At 56.0% G+C, this 19,306-nt stretch overlaps 1 protein-coding gene across 4 annotated transcripts in view; it reads left to right on the top strand.

Annotated features, from left to right (window-relative positions):
- The first annotated feature begins 9,409 nt into the window (after positions 1–9,409).
- Positions 9,410–19,306, top strand: part of NTRK3 (neurotrophic receptor tyrosine kinase 3) — a 435,527-nt gene continuing 425,630 nt past the window's right edge. The window contains exons 1-2 of one of the 4 annotated variants that reach the window (XM_070358230.1): positions 9,411–9,565; positions 10,021–10,283. In XM_070358230.1, coding sequence (XP_070214331.1) covers positions 10,036–10,283 — 248 coding nt within the window. In that variant the 5' untranslated portion in view covers positions 9,411–9,565; positions 10,021–10,035. Of the gene's footprint in view, positions 10,284–19,306 lie in introns of all 4 variants that reach the window. The other 3 variants (XM_070358231.1, XM_070358233.1, XM_070358232.1) reach the window with 3 other exon arrangements.

Below are 19,306 nucleotides of genomic sequence, written 5' to 3'. Positions count from 1 at the left end.
TCATACCACATACCAGCTGGGTGACTCTGCACAAGGGATGTAACCTCTCTGGCTCGGTTTCCTCATCTGTAAAATGAGGCCTGTGAGGATTCAGTGAAATCATGTCTGTTAAAGGCATAGAAAAATGTTACACACAGAAGCCATTATACTGTGGTTGCAGCTGTCACTATCTTTATGGGCAGCATCATTTTGCTCGTCTTCACCCCCAGAATCCCAGGACCGTAGGAAGTGGCCTGCTGTGGTCCAGGGTGAAGCTACATCTATCTGGACCTGCTACAGTCTCAACACACTGGGGCACGGAGCCTAGCACAATCATTAACTCTTCAGGAAGGGGCTGGATCCTTCAGACCAGCGTGCTGGGGAAGGCTGCCCAGCCTTGGGCGAGCAGATGGCAGAGCTGTCCCTGTGTTGAGGAACCACAGCCTCAGACACACTGGGAAGGGGTCACGGCCTACCATCTACAAAACTGGGCTCTGGGTGCTCTTTCTTGGAGTCCTGAGGATGGTTCTAGAATTCGACACCAGGAAGAGGGCATCCAAAGTGAAAGTGTTAGTCATGTCCAACTCTCTGCCACCCCATGGACTGCTCTGTCTAAGGAATTCTCCAGGCAAGAATACTGGACTGGGTAGCCACTCCCTTCTCCAGGGGATCTTCCTGACCTGGAGATCGAACCCAGGTCTCCTGCATGGCAGGAAGTTTCTTTACCATCTGAGTTACCAGAGAAGCCCTCAGCCAACTACAGCCTCAGGCACACTGGAAAGAGGTCACAGCTGTCTATCTAGAGGGCTGTGCTCCAGGACACTTTTTCTTGGAGTCCTGACGATGGTTATAGAGCTTGACACCAGGAAGAGGGCACCGAAGGGAAAGACCAAACATTCCCCCCCTTTAGAGGTTCATCCAGCTTCTACCGGTTGGATGAACTCATGGTGTCTCCCAGATCTGCCTCCTGGCCAGGTTTCTGAGACTCTCTTCCCTACACCACACCCTCACCCCATAGCTCTGGCTCCGGCACGTCTCTGGGACCCCCTCCCAAACACTGCACCCTCGCCCCATAGCTCTGGGGGTTATACCCTGGCGCTGGCACCTCCCCACTGCCGCATCGTCACTGCGTGTCCCATCCCCATCCCGGAACTCCCCGGGCTGGGCTTTTCTTTCCTCGGTTCCCAGGCAGTGCAGCTGGTGCTGTGGGCTGGGGAGGGGGTGGAGGACGAGGCAGAAAGCCCGTGGGAGGGAGCTGTCTCTTAGTTCCAACAGGAGGCATGGCTCCCCAGCAACACCCCCCCCCCAACAACATAACGTTCCCCCCAAAGTCCCACACTGGTGTCTCAGCAAATAAGACTTTTTTTTTTTTGGTTTTCTACTTGCTCTTGATACCCACTTAAGTGGGTGCACACGCACTGTCCCCGGCCACTGCCAGCACCAGAGGACATCGGAGCCCGGTCGGTGGTTTCTTGCTTGGAATCCCAGGTGTGCTGGGATTCTTCTTCTTCTCTGGGCCTGAGGACTTCAGAGAGTCACTTCTTCAGCCCTCTGAGGTGCTGGACATCTGTGCGGCTTAAAGAAATAGAAGCCCAGATGGTTCCTAGCTAACAGGCAGGGCAGAATTTGTGAGCACCCTAATATGAGGTCTGAACCATCTGGTGAATGTTGGACCAGGTGCCCCGCCCCCCTCGACCTGAGGAAGAATAGAAAGAAAAAGAAGGGAAAGGACAGCTACTGTATGCCAAGCCCCTCGGCTAGGTGCCTTCAGCACATTTTATGACTGCATTCCGGAAAATAGGTCTTGGGGGGCAATATCCATGAACAATGTCCAAGAGCACATTTTTTAGGTGAAGAGCATGAGGCTCAGCAAGGTGACATAATATGCCCAGGTCTCCAGCTAGCAGGGGCTGGAGCCGAGGTCTGAACCACATTTGCCTGGGGCTGATGCTCAAGCTTTAGCTGCTTCCTTTGAAAAGGGGATGTAATATACGGTGTGGATGGAGGCTGTTGCCTTGCATTTCCCTCTATGAGATCAGCTGTTTGGTAATTGCAGGCAGGTTGGGTATGAAACACTGATAGAGTATGCAAAGGTCCTGGGGTCTACTGCCTACTTAGTAGGAACCCACGTCTCTCAATTTTGTGGTGTTCAGGGAGATCAGACCAGTCAATCCTAGAGGAAATCAACTCTCAATATTCACTGGAAGGACTGATGCTGAAGCTGAAGCTCCAATACTTTGGCCACCTGATACGAAGAGCCGACTCATTGGAAAAGACCCTGATGCTGCGAAAGATTGAAGGCAGGAGAAGAAGGGGACAATAGAGAATGAGATGGTTGGATGGCATCACTGACTCAATGGACATGAGTCTGAGCAAGCTCCAGGAGATGGTGAAGGACAGGGAAGCCTGGTGTGCTGCAGTCCATGGGGTTGCAAAGAGTCAGACATGACTGAGCGACTGAACAATGACAACAGTGTTCACGAGACATTTTCATGTATAACATTTGATTTGATCCTTGGGATCGTTGGGCCCCCATGTTGCAGAGGAGGATGTGGAGGATCAGAGAGGTTAAGTAACATGCCCAAGGGGAAAACAGCCCAATAGGCTTTTGATACTAAATGAACGAATTAGTGCAGAGCTGGGTCTGATAGCTGATGTTCTGTGAGCCTGAGCCAGGGCAGGGGAAGGTGTGACATAGGCTGCTTTGGTGAGAAGCAGGTGGAGGAAAGGGCACCGTGGGAGGTGTTGAAGGCATAGCAGCGGCCCAGGCACCGAACAAGAGTGGGCTGGCTTGGCTCAGGAGGATGATGGGATGGAGTGGGGCCCTGGAGCTGGGGAGGAGGGTTTGGTTTTCTGCAGCATGGAAGCCACAGCAATGGGGCTGCTGGGCCTGGGTGAGGGGGGCCTGCCTAGGGCCCAGGATGTCTGGCATTGCCCTGGAAGCTGCTCTTGCCGACGTTCTCCTAACTTTAGAGCTGAGAACAGGAGCTGCTCGTCTTTCTGCTATTTGTCCCACTAGAGACATGTCTGTAGCCACAAGTGTAACTCTGGGTGTGGAGGAGGTGGTCACCCCAAACTTCTCTTAAGGACACACGTGTGGTTTGGGGCAGCAAAATGGTTCATTAAATCACCTCCGCATGTGTGGTGTCCAGTCCTGAGCTGGCCTAGAGGTAGATTCTGGTTTTCTCAGTGCTGATGGTCCCGGGGAAACAGACATGGAACCCTCATTTACAATGTGGTGACTGGTTTGAAAGTGCAGTGCATGAATGCATGCTAATTTGCTTCAGTCGTGTCTGACTCTTTGCGACCCCATGGACTGTTGCCCACCAGGCTCCTCTGTCCATGGGATTCTCCAGACTGGAGTGGGAGATACTGGATACTGGATATGGTATCCAGGATACTGGAGTGGGTTGCTGTGCCCTCCTCCAGGGGATCTTTCCAATCCAGGGATCGAACCCACGTCTCATATCTCCTTACGGACAGGTGGGTTCTTTACCACTAGCACTTTAATAAATATGCACAGAGCATCTATTACATTTTCAGTATCGTTTCAGGGGCAGGCAAGTCAGAAAATAAAGCAGGCAAGGTTCTTGTCTTCAAGGAACTTACATTTTAAAAGCTGATAACAGGAAGAAAACTCCCTTGAGAATCAGAAAGGCGCCAGATAGATCTTTGCCCCACCATGTCAATTTCAGCTCACTCCTCTGCCAAGTGAAGGTCATGGCCCCTGGCTGCCCTCTGGTCGGTAAAGAGGTAAATGGCTGGGTATTGTGCAGAATGGGGTGTGATGTAAGTTACCTTGGAGAGCTTATCTGGGAAGGCACATGAGGGCTGTGTCTATGGTGAAGGGCGGGTGTGTGGGTGTGTCCTGGGTGTGCGGGTGGGTGGTCCTCCCTGCCAGAGATGCTGCCTGAAGCCTCTTGCTATCACTTTTCAGGAGCTCACCTGTCTGGCTCCCTAGATGTTTGCTGATTCCTGACACCTTGATTTTATTCTCGAATCATTCTGTCTGCTCTGGACTCTGTCCTCTGAAGGATGCACAGTGACCCTGCCCTGGGAACTTCCATGTGCCTGGACCTAGGCCACAGTGAGTTCCCAGCCCCGTCCAGGTGTTCACAGCCAGTGGTGAGCAGGGCTTACCCCGCTAAGGGCAGACCAAAGCCAGCAACCCCTCTCCCACCTTGACCCACTCCTGCAGGAGCAGCAAGCTGGCAAGGAACCAGGGAGGATCAGAGGGTTCTTTCTCAAAGGAGACATACATCAGCTTGGCCCACACCTTTTTCTGCAGGGACCTGGGAGTCAGACCCTCACCATTCATGACTCTGGGGTCTAGACATCTGGCTGGAAGCATCCATGAGCAACGGCTGAGCCCATCAGCCCAACACAATCCAGGAACTTGCTGGGGTCACTGCTCTGCACACATACAGGGTGAGCTTTATGGGGGCAGGGTTTGTGGCTGAGAGTTGGACAGCTGGTGCGGGCTTCCTGGGCAGGGCAGCAAAGCCCCCTGGGAAGCTCAAAAGTGGAAAAATGAAGTTAACACTCACCAAGTACTTATTGTGTGTCAAGTACTGCTCAAAGGGCTTCACTGCATGACCTCATGATAACCTTGTGAGTTGCTGTTTAGTGTTGTTGGTGTTTAGTGGCTAAGTCATATCTGACTCTTTTGCAACCCCATGGTCTGTGGCCTGCCAGGCTAGCTCCTCTGTTCGTGGAACTCTTCAGGCAAGAATACTGAGTGGGTTGCCATCCTCTTTTCCAGGGGATCTTCCCCACCCAGGGATCGAACCCACGTCTTCTGCATCGCAGGTGGATTCTTTACCACTGAGCCACCAGGGAAGTCCAGAGACTCTATGAATCTATCATTCAGGGTAAAAAGAATAAGTGGACAATCACCTGGGTAGCATCACTGATCCCTAAAGCCCTTCCAGACACTCCAAGCAGGGCTGGAGAGGAGGAACTAGGTATCCTTCAGGGAATCTTCTTTTTGTAAAAACAATATTTCATTTATTTATTTGACTGCACCCAGGATCTAGTTCCCCAACCAGGGATTGAACCTGGGCCCCCTGCATTCAGAGCACGGAGTCTCAGCTACTGGACCCCAGGGAAGTTCCCAGGGAATCTTCTTTAATGGACAGGAGTGAGAGGCTCTGACCCTGGCAGGTAGCTCTAGGGCTTGGTGGGCCTGTGCCCAAGATATTGGGACTTCAGTCAGGGTTCGCTGGGTTCTCCTGTGGTTGGATTTTCCTGCCCCTTTACACCACCTTGGCGCTTGACCATCCCTCCTCATGGGAGGGCTTTAAAAAAATTGTTTATTTATTTGGCTGTGCCAAGTCTTAGTTACAACACATGGGATCTTTAGTTGTGGCACGTGGAATCTAGTTCCCTCACCAGGGATCGAACCAGGGCTCGCTGCATCGGGAGCGTGGAGTCTCAGCCACTGGACCCCCAGGGAGGCCCAGTGGGTGGGCTTTCGCTCTCCGTGTATGGTTGAAATTCCCTCCTTGGCGCTGAGCCTTCTGGATACCATTAAATCTTCTCAGCCTCCAACCATGCCTTTGCATCTCGCATCTTGAGTGTAGGCCACCCAGGAAACAGGACTTTCTTTGACCCAAGTCCAAGCCTGCCAGCTCCAGTAACTCTTTGGAACAGCAAACTCTCCGGGGATCTAGTTTTCGCTTTGTTTCCTCCTGGGCTCCCCCCTTCCCCACCCAGTCACCACCCAGAACCACAGTTCCCTTCCTGGCTCAGAGTAACAGTGGTGGGTCCCATTTCTGTTCAAACTAGAAAGTTCTGCAGCACAGTTCTTGGATTGAGGCTGACATCTTAGGAGAGGGGCATGGTGGGTAAATCCGAAACGTCTGGGGTCTGGCTTGCATCCCAGTAATGTGGTGGCTGACTTGGAGGTGGGTGTTCACTGGGAAAGGGGAGATGGCTGGGTTGGGAAGGGGGCAGACATGTGGGCAGCAGCCCAGCAGGGGTGGCACTGGGGCAGGGGGTGATGATCCCCCCTCAGCATTTTGTCTGTGTGTCTCTTGATTGTCCTCTCTCCTCCCTCCTTTTCTCTGTGGCAGAGAAGTTGGCTTTGGGGACACCTTACAAACATATAATCAAGGAGAAATCTCAGGTGCTCACACAGCTGGTATATGCCCTTTGGGATGAGACATGTTTGGTTTCTCTAGATGTCGGGAAGTTTGGATCACTGTGCTCTGGAAGGCAGCCCCCTACTCTGGCCTGACCCATGGGCGTCCACATCCAGAGCTTAGGAATATTCCTGTCTTCTCCACACCCCTGGTACCAGAGGGTGCCTGCTCAGCATTAAAAGGTTTCTGCGCAAAGGGTCAGACACGACTGAGCGAATGAACTAAACTGAAGGTTTATTTACTGTTCAAAAAACTCTGCCCGCTCCTGCCTCTTGTTGATCAGCATGGCATCCACTGGTAAGTCTCCTCCTTTCTAAGATGCTAGCTGCAAGAGATGGGAGGGATTATCCCCTGATTGGCAGGTCACGGTATCTCTAGGACCCAGTGGCTGGAGGCTAGGAATCACGGTGATGTGACAGCCACTCTTCCTTGTCAACCAGGACATTCTCGCCAAACAGACAAGACACCCCAGATGCTCTGTACCCCTGCTGGCCAAGAGCAGAGTATCTGCACTGGACAATTTCTCCTGCCCCCTCTTCGAGATCTGGCTGTTCTCAGAGATTAAGAATGAATGAAGGATGAGAATATTCTCCCTTGCACTTGTAGTGATACTTCATAGGTCTGTTTTTTGACAAGGCCCTTGCATCTGAAACACCCAGTTTTTGTCACCCTAACTGAATAATATTCTGAGAATCCACACCACTGTAACCTCTTTTTTTTTTTTTCTTCAAAAGTCCCTTCCACCCAGGTCCATGTAGAGTCAGAGACTATCCAAGCGGGAAGGGACTTGGGGAGTCACCTCAGTACCTCTCACACTGTAATGTGTTCATGACTCACCTGGGGAGCATGTTAAAATGGATTTTCTGGTTTACTCAGTCTGGGGTGGGATCTCAGATATTGGGTTTCTACCAAGCTTCCAGGTGATGTGGATGCTGCTGGTCAAAGGATCACACTTTGGGCAGCGTGGACCAATCTAGTCATTTTTACAGATACGAAAGCCATACATAAGTGATTTCCCTAAGTTCCCGAATAGAACACTGCTCTCTCCACTCCTGGACCATCCTGTCAGCTTTTAAAACGGCCTTCCTCCTTGTAAGTTGCCACTTCCTGCTCAGGCCTGGAGCTCCAGCATAAACATAACGCCTCATCTTAATCCCATCACACTGGAGGGATGAAAGGCTTCTTGTCTCATCAGGGCCCCTTGTTCCACAGCTGCCCTTGTACCATCTCCAAAGAGGTTTTACAAGTGTTTTAAATTTGTTCTGACTTATGGATGCCGCCCCTTCTCCACTGGAAGTGTTAAAAATCATTTCTTTCTCAACAAAAGTGTGCGCGGCACCTTTAAGACACAACCATCTTAGTTCCAGGCAGGAGAACTGATGCTGGGCCAAATCCACATGGCATACTCTGCTTACAGGACTTTCCCCAGACCTGGTCTGAGAAAGCTTCTCCCTGTTTTTCTGATACCGCCTGAAAAAAGGCCAAGGGACAGCTTCGAGTACGCCTCAGTTTCCCTGATTTTCAATCAAGAAATTCCAGAGCTCCTCACAGACTGGCACTGGGGGCTATCAGAGATGGCCTTGGGCCAGTAGGAACTGGTTTGAGAGTCTATGAAGGTCTCCACTCTCTGTCCCCTCCTGCTGGTGGGAGGGCAAAATGCCAGTCTGGTAAGGAGGCCACACTGGCAACAGGGGGTAAAAGTCTCACCGAGGCCAAGGGAAGGTGGAATGTAAGAGGGAGTCGGGAAAAATTGCCTTTTATAGACACGTTCTTTTCTTTCTTTCTTTTTTTTTTTTGCTTCCAAGTTTACTCACAGCGACAGAGCCACTCGCAGGCGCCCAGCCAGCCTGAGACTGCGCCCGGGTCGGGCCGGTGGCACCCGCATCTCCCCCATCCCCCCGTCTTGTCCGCAAGTTGCATGACCTGCATCGGAATCCACAGGGGGGCGGGGGAGAATCCTTTCAGATGCTGGATGCAGCTGAATTCAGCGTGTTCGCTTCCTCGCCTGCCCTCCTCCAAGTCGGCGAGGAGAGCGCCGCTTTCTTCTGCGTGTGAATGCTGTAGTGTGTCTGCCTGCTCGGACTTTCCTAACCCTTTCTTCTCCTTTCCCACCGCGAATGCTCCGGTTGTCTCAGCAAACATCTCACACTTGGCATTCTGACGTTTGATTAAAAAGAAAAATCGCTACCAAGGCGAAGAACGGGGGCTCGCCTCCTCTCCCGCGGGGAACCGAGCTCGCGTGTCAGGCTGCACCTGCTTTGCGCCCCTACCAGGAAGGGGTGCTTGTGTGGGAGGGAAGGGGGGGAGGTCCTGTGCCCCCGAATCCGGAGAAAGCAGCTCGCCCACCCCCTCGCCCGGCAGCCAGCGCAGCGCACCCGATCGCCGAGCCCGAGAAGCCGGCCTCTGACGGTACTGGCCTGGTGCTTGCCAAAAAATGCCCCTTGCATCTCAATTTCCCCGGCGGTTTTTCTCGCACGCACGGTTCGCCTCGAGCCACCTCGGATCTCCAGTGCAGCCCTTTCGGCGCTAGTTCCTTCCTTCTCGGCTCCCAAGGACGCAAAATCCGCCGCCAAGAAGGCGCAGGGGGCGCGGGGGCACCTACCCAGCCGTGTCCCGCAGTCCCCTCCCAGCCGATCCTAGGTCCCGGAGTCTAGATTACGGAAACGAGTGTCGCGTAGACCGAGGACCGCGCGTTCGTGGCGCGGGTCCCTGGCCCTGGGCGCCTCTCTGGGGTTCCTATGCGCCCTCGCACTCCCAATCGCCGTCTCCGAGCCTGTGCCCCTCCCCAACCCCAGCCGGGCTTGGGAGCGCTCCCCGGTCACCTCGGCCGCGTTCATTTCACTTCCTTTCGCGGTCCGGATTGCAGCAAAACCGGGCAGCGTGAGGGCCAAAAAGTGGAAAGGAGAGCGCCTTTCCGCGTCGCGCCGCCAGCTCGCCAAGTCCCTCTCCCCAGTCCAGACCCTCACAATCCCAACTGCAACTTTTCCCCTTCCGTCTGGCTTTTCCCTGGGCTGCGGCGAGCGGGCGCCGGGCCGCTAGGCGTGGAGCGGGCGGTCGCGCGGCTGCGGGTGGCGGTGCGGGCGAGCGCCGGGAGCCGGCGAGTGGGTGGGTGGGTGGGTGGGGAGGAGGGGAGAGGACGGGCGGGGAGAGAGGGAGAGGGGTGTGGGGAGGGGAGTGGGAGAGGGAGGGAGGGGGGAGATTCCGCTCTCTTGCCGCTCCCAGCCGGGGCGGGGGGTGGGGGGGAGGAGGCCGCGAGGAGGGAGGGGAGAGGAGGAGGGAGGGGGAGAGAGGGAGGGGGCCGAGGAAGACGCTCCGATAACCCGTGCGTTTCGTAAGGCTCGGAGCACTTGTGCATTTCTGCAGGCGCGCGGCGAGCCATTCGCGGCGGCTGCTGCGGCTCCGACTGCATCTTCCCCTCCTCCCGGCGCCGGGTGTATGGATGTGTGAGTGTGTGTGAGTGTGTGTATTTTGCAGGTGTGTCCGTTTTAATTCTGCCCAGTAGGTGGGACTTGGTGACTTTCGCACCATATTTTCCTTTTGCCTTTTTTTTTTTTTTTTGCCTCCCCACCGTCTGTTGCCACCCTGCAAAGTCTCGGAGTCGGAGAGCAGTCGGCTCGCTTCCCGAGCCCCCGGACCCGGCGAGCCGGCGAGCGCCGAGCCGGCCACCATGCCAGGCAGACCGCGGCACTAGGCGCTCCCCGCGGCTCCCACCCAGCGGCGGCGGCGGCGGCCGCGATGGTTTCAGACGCTGAAGGATTTTGCATCTGATCGCACGGCGTTTCAAAGGCAGAGGCCCCCTCCCCCTTCCCCCCTCCCTCGCCGTCTTTGTTTCCTTCCCCCCCAGCTCTCCCCACTCCCCCCACCCCACCCCCTCTCCTCTCCTCCTCCTCTTTTTTAGAAGCAGCGATCGGAGATGGATGTCTCTCTTTGCCCAGCCAAGTGTAGTTTCTGGCGGATTTTCTTGCTGGGAAGCGTCTGGCTGGACTATGTGGGCTCCGTGTTGGCTTGCCCTGCAAATTGTGTCTGCAGCAAGACTGAGATCAATTGCCGGCGGCCGGACGATGGGAACCTCTTCCCGCTCCTGGAAGGGCAGGATTCAGGGAACAGCAATGGGAACGCCAGCATCAACATCACGGACATCTCAAGGAATATCACTTCCATGTAAGTCAGGCGGCCGCTCCCCAGCCCCGCCGCCTCTCCCCTCGCTCCGCGCCTCGCTCTCGCCCGCCGGCCCGCAGCCGGGAGCCGGCCCTCCGCCCGCCCCAGCTAGCCGCTGCCCGCCTCCCGCTGGGCGCGCGTTAGGCTCGCTCTGGCTCGGGAGATGCTCCCGGGCTGCGTATTCCAGGTGACTCCGGCCTTGGCGAGGCGTGATCCGGCGATGCGTGTGTGTGTGTGTGTGTGTGTGTGTGTGCGCGCGCGCGCGCGTGTGTGTGCCTCTCCCCCGAGAGGACCCCAGCGGCCAGGGCACGCGGGACCCGGCTCCCGCCCCCACCCCCCACCCGCTGCGGCTCGTTTCGAGGGTGTGAATCGGGTTCTTGGCCCCCCACTAAATAGCAACAGTTTGGCCACGCTCAAGTGGAATAAAGTAGACGAGGTTCGATTCCCTGGCAGCGGCGCCGGGCAGCGACAGTGGCGGCGGCGGCAGCGCTTAGCCGGGAGGAAAGGTGACAGATAGGGACTGCTCTCGATCCAGCAGAGAGGTTTAACTCTTTCCGTTTGGAAACCTCAAAACACGCCGTCAAGTAAACAAGTTGGAAGCTGGCTGCTCGCTGGGAGACTTTGGACCTGTCGAGGCAGTCATGGACGCCTACCCCTTCCTCTTCCCTCTCGCCCGCCCTCTCCCACCCCATTTTGGGCATTTCCGAGACAGCCACCCCCCCACCCCCTGATTCCCACCCTCATCTGCATCTCGGCGCCTACAGATCCCGTTCCTCTTTGAGCTTTGATAACTGTTCCAGTAATTCCGAGTCAGGCTGCTGAAGGGAGGAGGGAAGGCTTGCGTGTTTGGGAGATGGGGCTTCTTCTGTGATCGTTTATTCGAAAAATCGAACTCCGACTGGCATTTGCTTGGTTCTGCCCCATCTGAGTGAGACCTATGGTGGCCTGCTCTTTTTTTTCTGGGGGGGGTGGCATTTTTCTTTGGCGGGGTGGGGGTCAGACGCCAGGGCGGAGAGAGGGAGCCTGTCCAGATTCTCTTCCACTGACCTCAGCCAGGTGACACCCCCCGCCCCGCCCCCCGCATCCTACCATCCAGAGAAGGGTGTGGAGGGCATAGTGAGGGTTCAGGAGATAGCTCTCGCCTGTCTCCCCCGGACAAGGCCCCCACTCCTTGGAGACCCCCAGAGTGGGTGGGATGCTGAGAAGCGTTGACACTGAAGTGCTGGCTGGCGTCTGAGGAAGGCATTTGGGCAGATTCAGCCGTGGGAACTGTTCTCCTAAGCATCAGACCTCCCCGTGCCTTGGCCCCCAGTCCGATGGGGCTATAAAGCCAGGAGGAATTGCGGTCCTGCTCACTCCCAAGCCCACCAGCCCTCTTGGCTTAATGGAGACTCTGCTCGTGTTCTTTCAGCTAACAGTTTGAGGGAAGTGTGCAGCTTAGGAGGTGTCCCCTGAATCCTGGCTCAGGAGACAAGCTTGGCCCATATCTTGGCTGGACCATTCACCACCACCCGCCCCCCAACCCAACTTCACCACCTTCAACCCAGCTGGCCCTGGGGTGACAAAATAAACAGCCAAGGGTGGGGTGGAGGGGAGGGCAGGAGAAAAACGGCACGGACCCAGCGCAGCCTCTCCCACCTGCAGGCCACAGCATCTTGGCCTCCCTGAGGATGCAGTGAGGAGGGTGGGAGTGAGATTGCCCCGGAAACTCTGCCTTGGAAGTACCCTGTGGGGCGGGTGTGTGTGGCGGGGTGGGGTGGGGGGTTTCAGGGCAGCCCAGCAGTGGGTTCAGGAGCTCAGGAGCTGGACCTGGGGATTTCCAGGGGATAGGGTGGGTCAAGAGCTGGAGAGATGGTGGCCCGGGTGCCCCCCGTGGGTCTCTGGAAGCTGGTGAGCTTCACTCAGCCTGTTCTCTGCTCCAAGGATGTGTGTGTCTGTAGGAAGCCAGTGGGAGGCAGGGAGGGTCACAATCACGTAGGCTTTTCACGGCCACGCAGCAGTCCTCTGAAAAATGGTCCCTCTGAAAAAATGAAGTTTGGGGAGGCAGTTTGACAGGGAAGAGCTGGTTGATCTTTCCAGGCGGAGGGTCTAAGATGGGACTGCTGGAGAGGTCAGTGACGGGAAGGGAGGAAGTGGCTTCTTATCCCCTGTGCCACTGAAGGACCGAAAGGGCAACTGTGGGGACAGGGAGCCAGGAGTAGATTGGGAGTCCCTCTGTGGGTGTCTCCATCCTTGTGTCAGGACTCCAACTCTTTGCCTGGGAGTTGGGACTCCTTTCCTTGAAAACACCCCAACACCTCAGAGCCAGGCAACTGGATTCCCACAGGAGCTGTGCAGAGCGGCAGGTGGGGGAAGGTCAGAGGTCACGGGTAGGATGACCCTTCCTCACCCCTTCTCCCCAGTGCCCTGTTATATCCGTGGCTGGTATGACTGAACTGGGGAAGGGTCCAGCCTCCTGGCCTGGAGGCAGATGACCGTGGAGAGAAGGAGGGGACGTCTGCCCGCCCTGGGAAGCAGATGTCACCCCTCCGTATCTTACCCCATGAGGGAGGCTCTGGCTGCCAAATGGCTCCTGGGGGCCCACAGCCCCAAGCAGTGAGCCAGGCTTAGACCTCTGCAGGGCTGAGGTCCCACCCCAAAGCCCAGGCCCCCCACTCTGCAGGGCTGCGCATGGAGGCTTGAGGGCAGACAGGAGCCCTCCAGGCAGAAGAGGGGGCCTTCATTTAGTGGGACCTGGGAGGGGGGCTTCACTCCAACCCTGGGCTTTGCTGGAAAGGAATGTGTTCTTCAGATGTCTGATGGTATCAGAGATAAGGTGTCAAGGGGGTACCCCAGCCCTCCATCAGCCTGAAGCCCTTAATGCTGCTGTATGTCTGGGGGTGCAGCTTGGACAGGCTCTGGGGGCTGAGGAAGAGGCTGGGGCACATTCTGGAGTTCCAGCAGCCTTAGCTAAGGGAATCAGGGGTGACTGCCACCCAGCCACCGGCCTGTTCCTGGGGCTCTGGGGTCCTGAGGTTTCTCCTTCAGGTGCTGAACTGATGACACCTGAGTTTTCAGAGGAACTAGAGGTTTCCTGTGGTCCTTCCTCTTTGGGCTGGCATGTGGGTTGGTTCCTGCCTCCCCCGTGGGAGGCTGACTGAGGGTGCCTCTGATGGGGAGTTGGCAGCCCCACCGGCATCAGGAGGAGATCAGATGCAAGGCCTCAAGGCAGATGCGTGAGTCTCACCTCTGTCCCTCCCCAAGTGCCCTCCCTTTTGGCCTCTTTCTGTTCAGAAGGCCAGTCCCTCTGTGGTTGAAGCTCCTGACATACAGTAACCTTACCTAGAAGGGTCCATGCGCAGCCGCGCCCAAGCCGGCTCTGACGTCACAAAGGCAGAAGGGTGGTGGCGGGGAGGGGGGGCCATCTGGGCGTCTGGAGACCAAGGCTGCCTGGGGCTGGGTTGGAACCGTGCATCCTCAGGCTGTTAGAAAGACCAGGGAAAGAAGACAGCATCTCTGGGTTGGGTGTTCTTTGGCTTGAGAAGAACATGGGCTCTTGGCTGGGGCTCTGAGCCACCAGTGGGGCCCCTGGCGTTTCCAGGGCTCTGGTCCCTTTATTTCCTCTGTCTTCCTGGAAGGCCCTCCCCTGTCTGGGTGAAGGATCATTTGGGGCTTCGCTTGCTGCTACACTGACTCCTTGATTCTCAGTCTTTCTGAGGGTCATGGGCAGAGCCAGCCTTGACAGTTACCAGTGAGAACCGGATTGTAGGCAGCGGTGGGAGCCAGGCCCCAAGAACATCATGGGGCTCACTCAGAAGCCCCCAAACTGAGGCTAGGCCTGAGGGAGGTAGACAGAGATGTTAAGGGTTTTGGGGGTGAAATTTAGAAGGGGGAGTGGGTATAGCCCTGGAGAGAAGCTGGGGACCGCGGACTGCAGAGGCCCCGAGCTTTTGTGTGGACGCCAGGCTGTGGGAGGGGGGTTCCAGGCATTCCCTGGAGGACCCTCCCTGGAGCCAGAACCCTGAGCCCAGCTCAGTCTTCTGAGGAGCACCCTGGGGCCCAGGACATCCATCTTGCAGCTCCAGGGGACCTAGCATGTGACCGTTTTGGATAAAACCAGCCCAGCCTGGCCCTAGCTTTGAGAGAGCTAGCCCCCTGAGGGCTGAGCCTGGAACTCGGTTGTCAGCTCAGCATCCTGCAAGTGGCGGACCACCCTCCTGCATAGCGGAAGTGGAACACTGAGACTGTGCAGGGGGAGGGGCCTGATGCCACCTCCATTCTTACCCCACTGGTCTCTGCCTGCTGCCCCCTCCTCTTTGACTGTTGGGGGCGGACTCGGCCCCTGCCCCAGCTGGCCCTTTGCCGAGAGTGTGGGTAACCTGTGACCCTCCCTTGGGGTGGATTTTGACCCCAGGCTCATGGCATCTCTGTTGCTGCCTGGGTCCCCCATCTCGAGGGCTGCATCCAGTGGCTTATCCTGGGACTACAGACACCATTTCCAGCCTCCCTTTGGGGCGTCCAGTTGGCCAGTGGAAGGGTAGGGTTAGAGAAAGGGATGGGTCATGTGAGTCAACCCCCCTAGATTGTCCCTTACCCTCTGTGGACCACGATAGAAGACTGTAGCCTTTCTGAGCCTGGAAATTCAACTATGAATTGAGACCATGGGGCAGTGTCCTTTCCGGCTTGAACATATGCCATCCCAGGGCCCAAGGAGGCTCTGCTGGACCACTTTTAAGGTCACCACCCCTGGGCTTCGTGCTGACCCCCATGATGCCACCCTGAGGAGGGCAGCAGGTGTCCCCTTGCTGGCCATTGTCTCCCCTTCCTTCCCCGTCCACCTCTGGAGGACTCTGGGCTCCCCAGTGTGGAGTCAACTGCCAAGACCAAGTGTCGTGCTTAGCAAGAATGCATTGAAGCCTGTGGACTCTCACTGGAGGCCTCTCATGAGCCCCGCTTCTGTACCGTGAGCTCAAGGCGGGGAGATAGCCCCTGCCAAGCTTCAGCTCCTTGCCCAAGCAGGGGCCTCTGCTGGGTGTGAGAAGAAAACGTTAGAACTTCTATTTCAAGTTATTCTCGTTGAGAAAAGGGAATATTTAATATTTAATGTATGGATGGAAGATGTATAAGCATATAATTTAGTAAATAGGCATGTTTGGGGGTTACATGATGAAATTTTTATTGCTTAAGCATGCATAATTAGAAAAACTCAGGGCCTGCTGTTGGGATTGGCAGGGCCTGGGCCAGCACTAGGAGAGGTGGTCCTGAAGCCCCTGGCTCCCCTTCTTGGCTCTGTCCCAAGGGAAGGTTGATGAATTGGCAGGGGGAGCCGTGGTGTGGGAGGAGGGGGCAGGCGGGCTGGCAGGGGGATCAGGATTCCTAGGGCCCCCTAGACCTGAGGCCAGGCCAGTGCTCAAAAGACAGTCTCCAGTAGCCCTCCGGGTCCTGCCCTTTGTCCCTTGTAGCAAATCCTTCACCTCCATGAATCCACCCTATTCATTTCTGCCTTGGTTTCCAGTTTCCAGTTGTTCATTTATTTTTGCCACAGCTCCTTGAAGAAGCAGGGATTATTAGCCCTATTGTCTTGATTTACCAAACAAAATGAAGGGGAGAACTTGAGTGTCTCACAGAAGGAAAGATCTGGAAGAGCCTTGAGCCCCCCGCTACCCACCTCTCCTCCGGCCCCCAACCATGCTCCCTTCATGGCCTCTCTGGCTCCTGAGTCAGGCAGATCGTTTTTATCCAGGAAGTTCCTTTTCTGCCTAGGGGCAGCATTAAGGCAGCAGCCCATCTGGGAGGGCCTTGTGGAGGGCGGCTGAGTGTCCTGGCAGCTGGGTCTAAGTGTGGCCTGAGTGAAGGCTGGACTTGGGCCCCTGGCTCTACCAATGACCCACTGAGCCCTCAGCTCAGGTCATCTGTCATCCCTTGAGCCTTGCTGGCCTCCACTTTGAGAAACACAGACGCTCCAGGGCCGGGCATGCCTGCAACCCCTCTTTGATGGATTCGCTCATTAGACCATCAGGGATGAAGACTCCAGAAGCCCAACGCCCAGTGGAACCCTCACAAGGATCCTCACATTTCTGCCTACCCTCTGAGGGCAGGGCCTCCTGGAATTCAGAGCTGGAAGGGACCTCTTGAGTCAGCTTCTCCCTTATGTTCCCTGCGAGGGTCCCAGGAGAGGCACAGAGAGGGGCAGGGAGTTGTGGGCCCTCTCGGGCTGCTGGAGGACGTGCCTGCCCAGGTGCCAGCCCATCTTCTCCCACTCTGCTCTGGCAGCCTCTCTGGCACTCTATCAAAGCCAGAGCCTCGCCCACGACTGTGTCTCCCTCTGGGGTGATGATTCCAAATCTAGGGTCCCCAGAGGCAGCAACTATGCAAGGCTGGCAGCCCTAGGCTCTTCGCAGCCTGCAGCCCACGCCAATTAGAACCACGTTGAGGCCTCTGCTGAGCTCTATTTACATAGAGGGCTCCAGGATCTGTGGGTGCAGTCGGCTTGGAGCCTGTCCTTTCTGACTTCCCCTTTGCCCCCATCCTCGCATCTGACTTGTCCCATCGAAAGTGTGCCCCATTTGGGTGGCGGAAGATTCAGGATTCTCTCCCCAGACAGAATCATCCAGTAGGGAGTAGAAGGTGGCAGCTGGTTTCCCCATCAGCTCTCTGAGACCTGGCCTTTTCCTAGCTCTGGACAAACCCCTTTCCTTCTCTGGGCATCAGTTGCCTTCTCTCTGAGATAAGAATAATAATTACAACTACCGTTATAGCAGCACTCTGAGAGTCAGTGGCCTGTGTCATGCCAGGTAAAGGGAAAGCTATCGATACTAGTGGTAACTCATGACAGCACCTACTATGTTCCAGACACTGTTCCAAGCACTTCAGAGGCAATAAATACCCCATCATGGCCTCACACCAATTCTCTGAGATAAGCACTATTATGAATCCCATTTTACAGATGGGAAAAACGAGTCCAGAGTTGGCATGTGACCCTCGTCCTTTCACACAGCCAATCAGTGGCAAAGGAGTCTGACATTCAGTGTTGCCTATTCTCTTTTGCAGTACCCTTTATGCATGTGAATATATACAGCTATACACATGCATTCATGAATATATGACCATCCAGATAAATTAATCATAAAGTAAAAGGTTTTTGAAAAATGATTTTATGAAGGTTTAGGAGGATCCTTTATAATTGTCCAGTTCCCTAACTCCCCTGGCTGGGCTTGGAGAGGAAGGCAAATGACAGAGTGGTGGGTCTGGTGTTGGCCAGTCTGCCGTGGCCAGTGCTGACACAGACAGGATGTAATGATGGGGGAGACTTGAGGTCCTCCTGCCCTGTTCCCGACAGCAGCCTCCCCAAGGCCGTGTCTCAGCCAAGCCCTCTCCCCAGACCTCCTTGGCCACCCCCTGGTGTCCCGGTTTCTGAGGTCAGGTCAATTCCCCTAGGAGACCAGGTGCCAGCTGAGACTGGCGGAGATTCAGGAAGCTGGCCGCTGGGTCCCTGCCAGCTCCGCTCTGGGCTGAGACACGGTCAGCAGGACTGTGTCCCCGATTGCCCATGACCAGAGACAGCCTGGATGGAAGAGCGGAGGGCGGGGCGGCTTCTCCCAGTTCAAGTTTGGAGTTCTAAGGCAGCCACTGGATGCGGAGCACAAGGGGATGTCTGGTGTCTCCATCTCGAGCTAGAAGCTGATGTTTAGAGCATCTTCCTGGAGGGTGAATTCTAGTTCTTCCTGATGTTTCTGTTGCCTCCTCCTCAAATGAGCAGCCTTTACCTCCCTCTGCCCTTTCTCTTCTTGGAGAAGCAGATGGCCAACCCACTCCAGTATTCTTGCCTGGAGAATCCCATGGACGGGAGAGGCTTGGCGGGCTACACTCTCTGGGGTATCGAAGAGTCAGACAGGGCTGAGCGACTCACAAACACACACCCTTACTCTTGCCCTGTGTCTCAGTCCCCCTTGCCCAGGGATGCTCTGTCTCTCTTTGGGATGAACATGGGGAGGGGGTGGCTCCAGTTGTCCCCAGGGAGAGAGCTGGGGTCCCAGCAAACTGCTGAGACTGCAGGGCAGGAGTCTGTGGAAACACCCCATTTTGCTGCTGCTTGGCTTGAAGAGTTCACCCAATCTGGGAGTCCCTCAGTTTCCCCTTCTGGGAGCTGGGATCACCTCTAGAAATGGGAGCCTGTCTCCCTCTCGGGGTCACTGCCAGGTCAGGGCGATCACACGCACACTCCATAGACTCCCAAGCGCTAGGGAGCCATGTTGGTTGTTTTCATTTATAGATGTCCGGGAGTGTTTTTGAATTATGACGAAAGATCAAGACTTTGAACCATAAATCATGACCTGGAAAGGGGCTCAGGAACAATTGGGTCCAAACCCCGTTTTACAGAGCGGGAACCTGAGGCTCCAGAGAAATGAATAGACTGGACTCAGTCACCCAGCGAGTTTCTAGCACTGTGAGACCAGAATGCGCAAGGCCGCCTCCCCAGATGGTGAGGCTCTCGTCCTCCCGCCCTCTGCTAGCATCTGCTCTGGGGCTGAGGGATCTAGGCTCTTCCAAAGGCAGGGAAAGGAGCCCTTAGACTCCTGCAAAGAGAGAGGGGATGAAGGGAGCAGTCTTAGACTCGCAGTCCTAATCTGGGCTGCCTCCCACGGTAAAACGGGCTGTCTGCGCGCATCGGGGGCGTCTTTGCGCACGCACAACTGCATCTCTTCCGTGTTCTCTGCACATCACGACTGAGGTCCCCGTAAACAAGCCTTAACGCCTTTGGCTTCCTGCCTGCCGAGATCGTCTGCGTCTAGGCTCCCGGGGGCCACCAGAGGGCAGTGCTGCGCACGAGACGATCCACGGCTGCCTTTGCCTGGAGCTGGGGTTGCGGCTCTCTAGTCCGGCGAGATGCTCACTGGCTGGCCTGGCTTGCAGAGCCTTTCTTGAGCAGGGAGGTAGGTCTCTCCCCTAGGCGGGGCCTCCCTCAGCAGAGCTGGTCCTGCCTGCACCATATCTGCAGCCCAGGCACGTGAGTCTCCTGGACCTGAGTTTCCCCCGGGAGGCGGCTG

Source organism: Bos mutus, chromosome 21, assembly GCF_027580195.1.
Source record: "Bos mutus isolate GX-2022 chromosome 21, NWIPB_WYAK_1.1, whole genome shotgun sequence".
Lineage (NCBI taxonomy): Eukaryota > Metazoa > Chordata > Mammalia > Artiodactyla > Bovidae > Bos > Bos mutus.
This window is presented reverse-complemented; position numbering and strand designations above follow the sequence as displayed.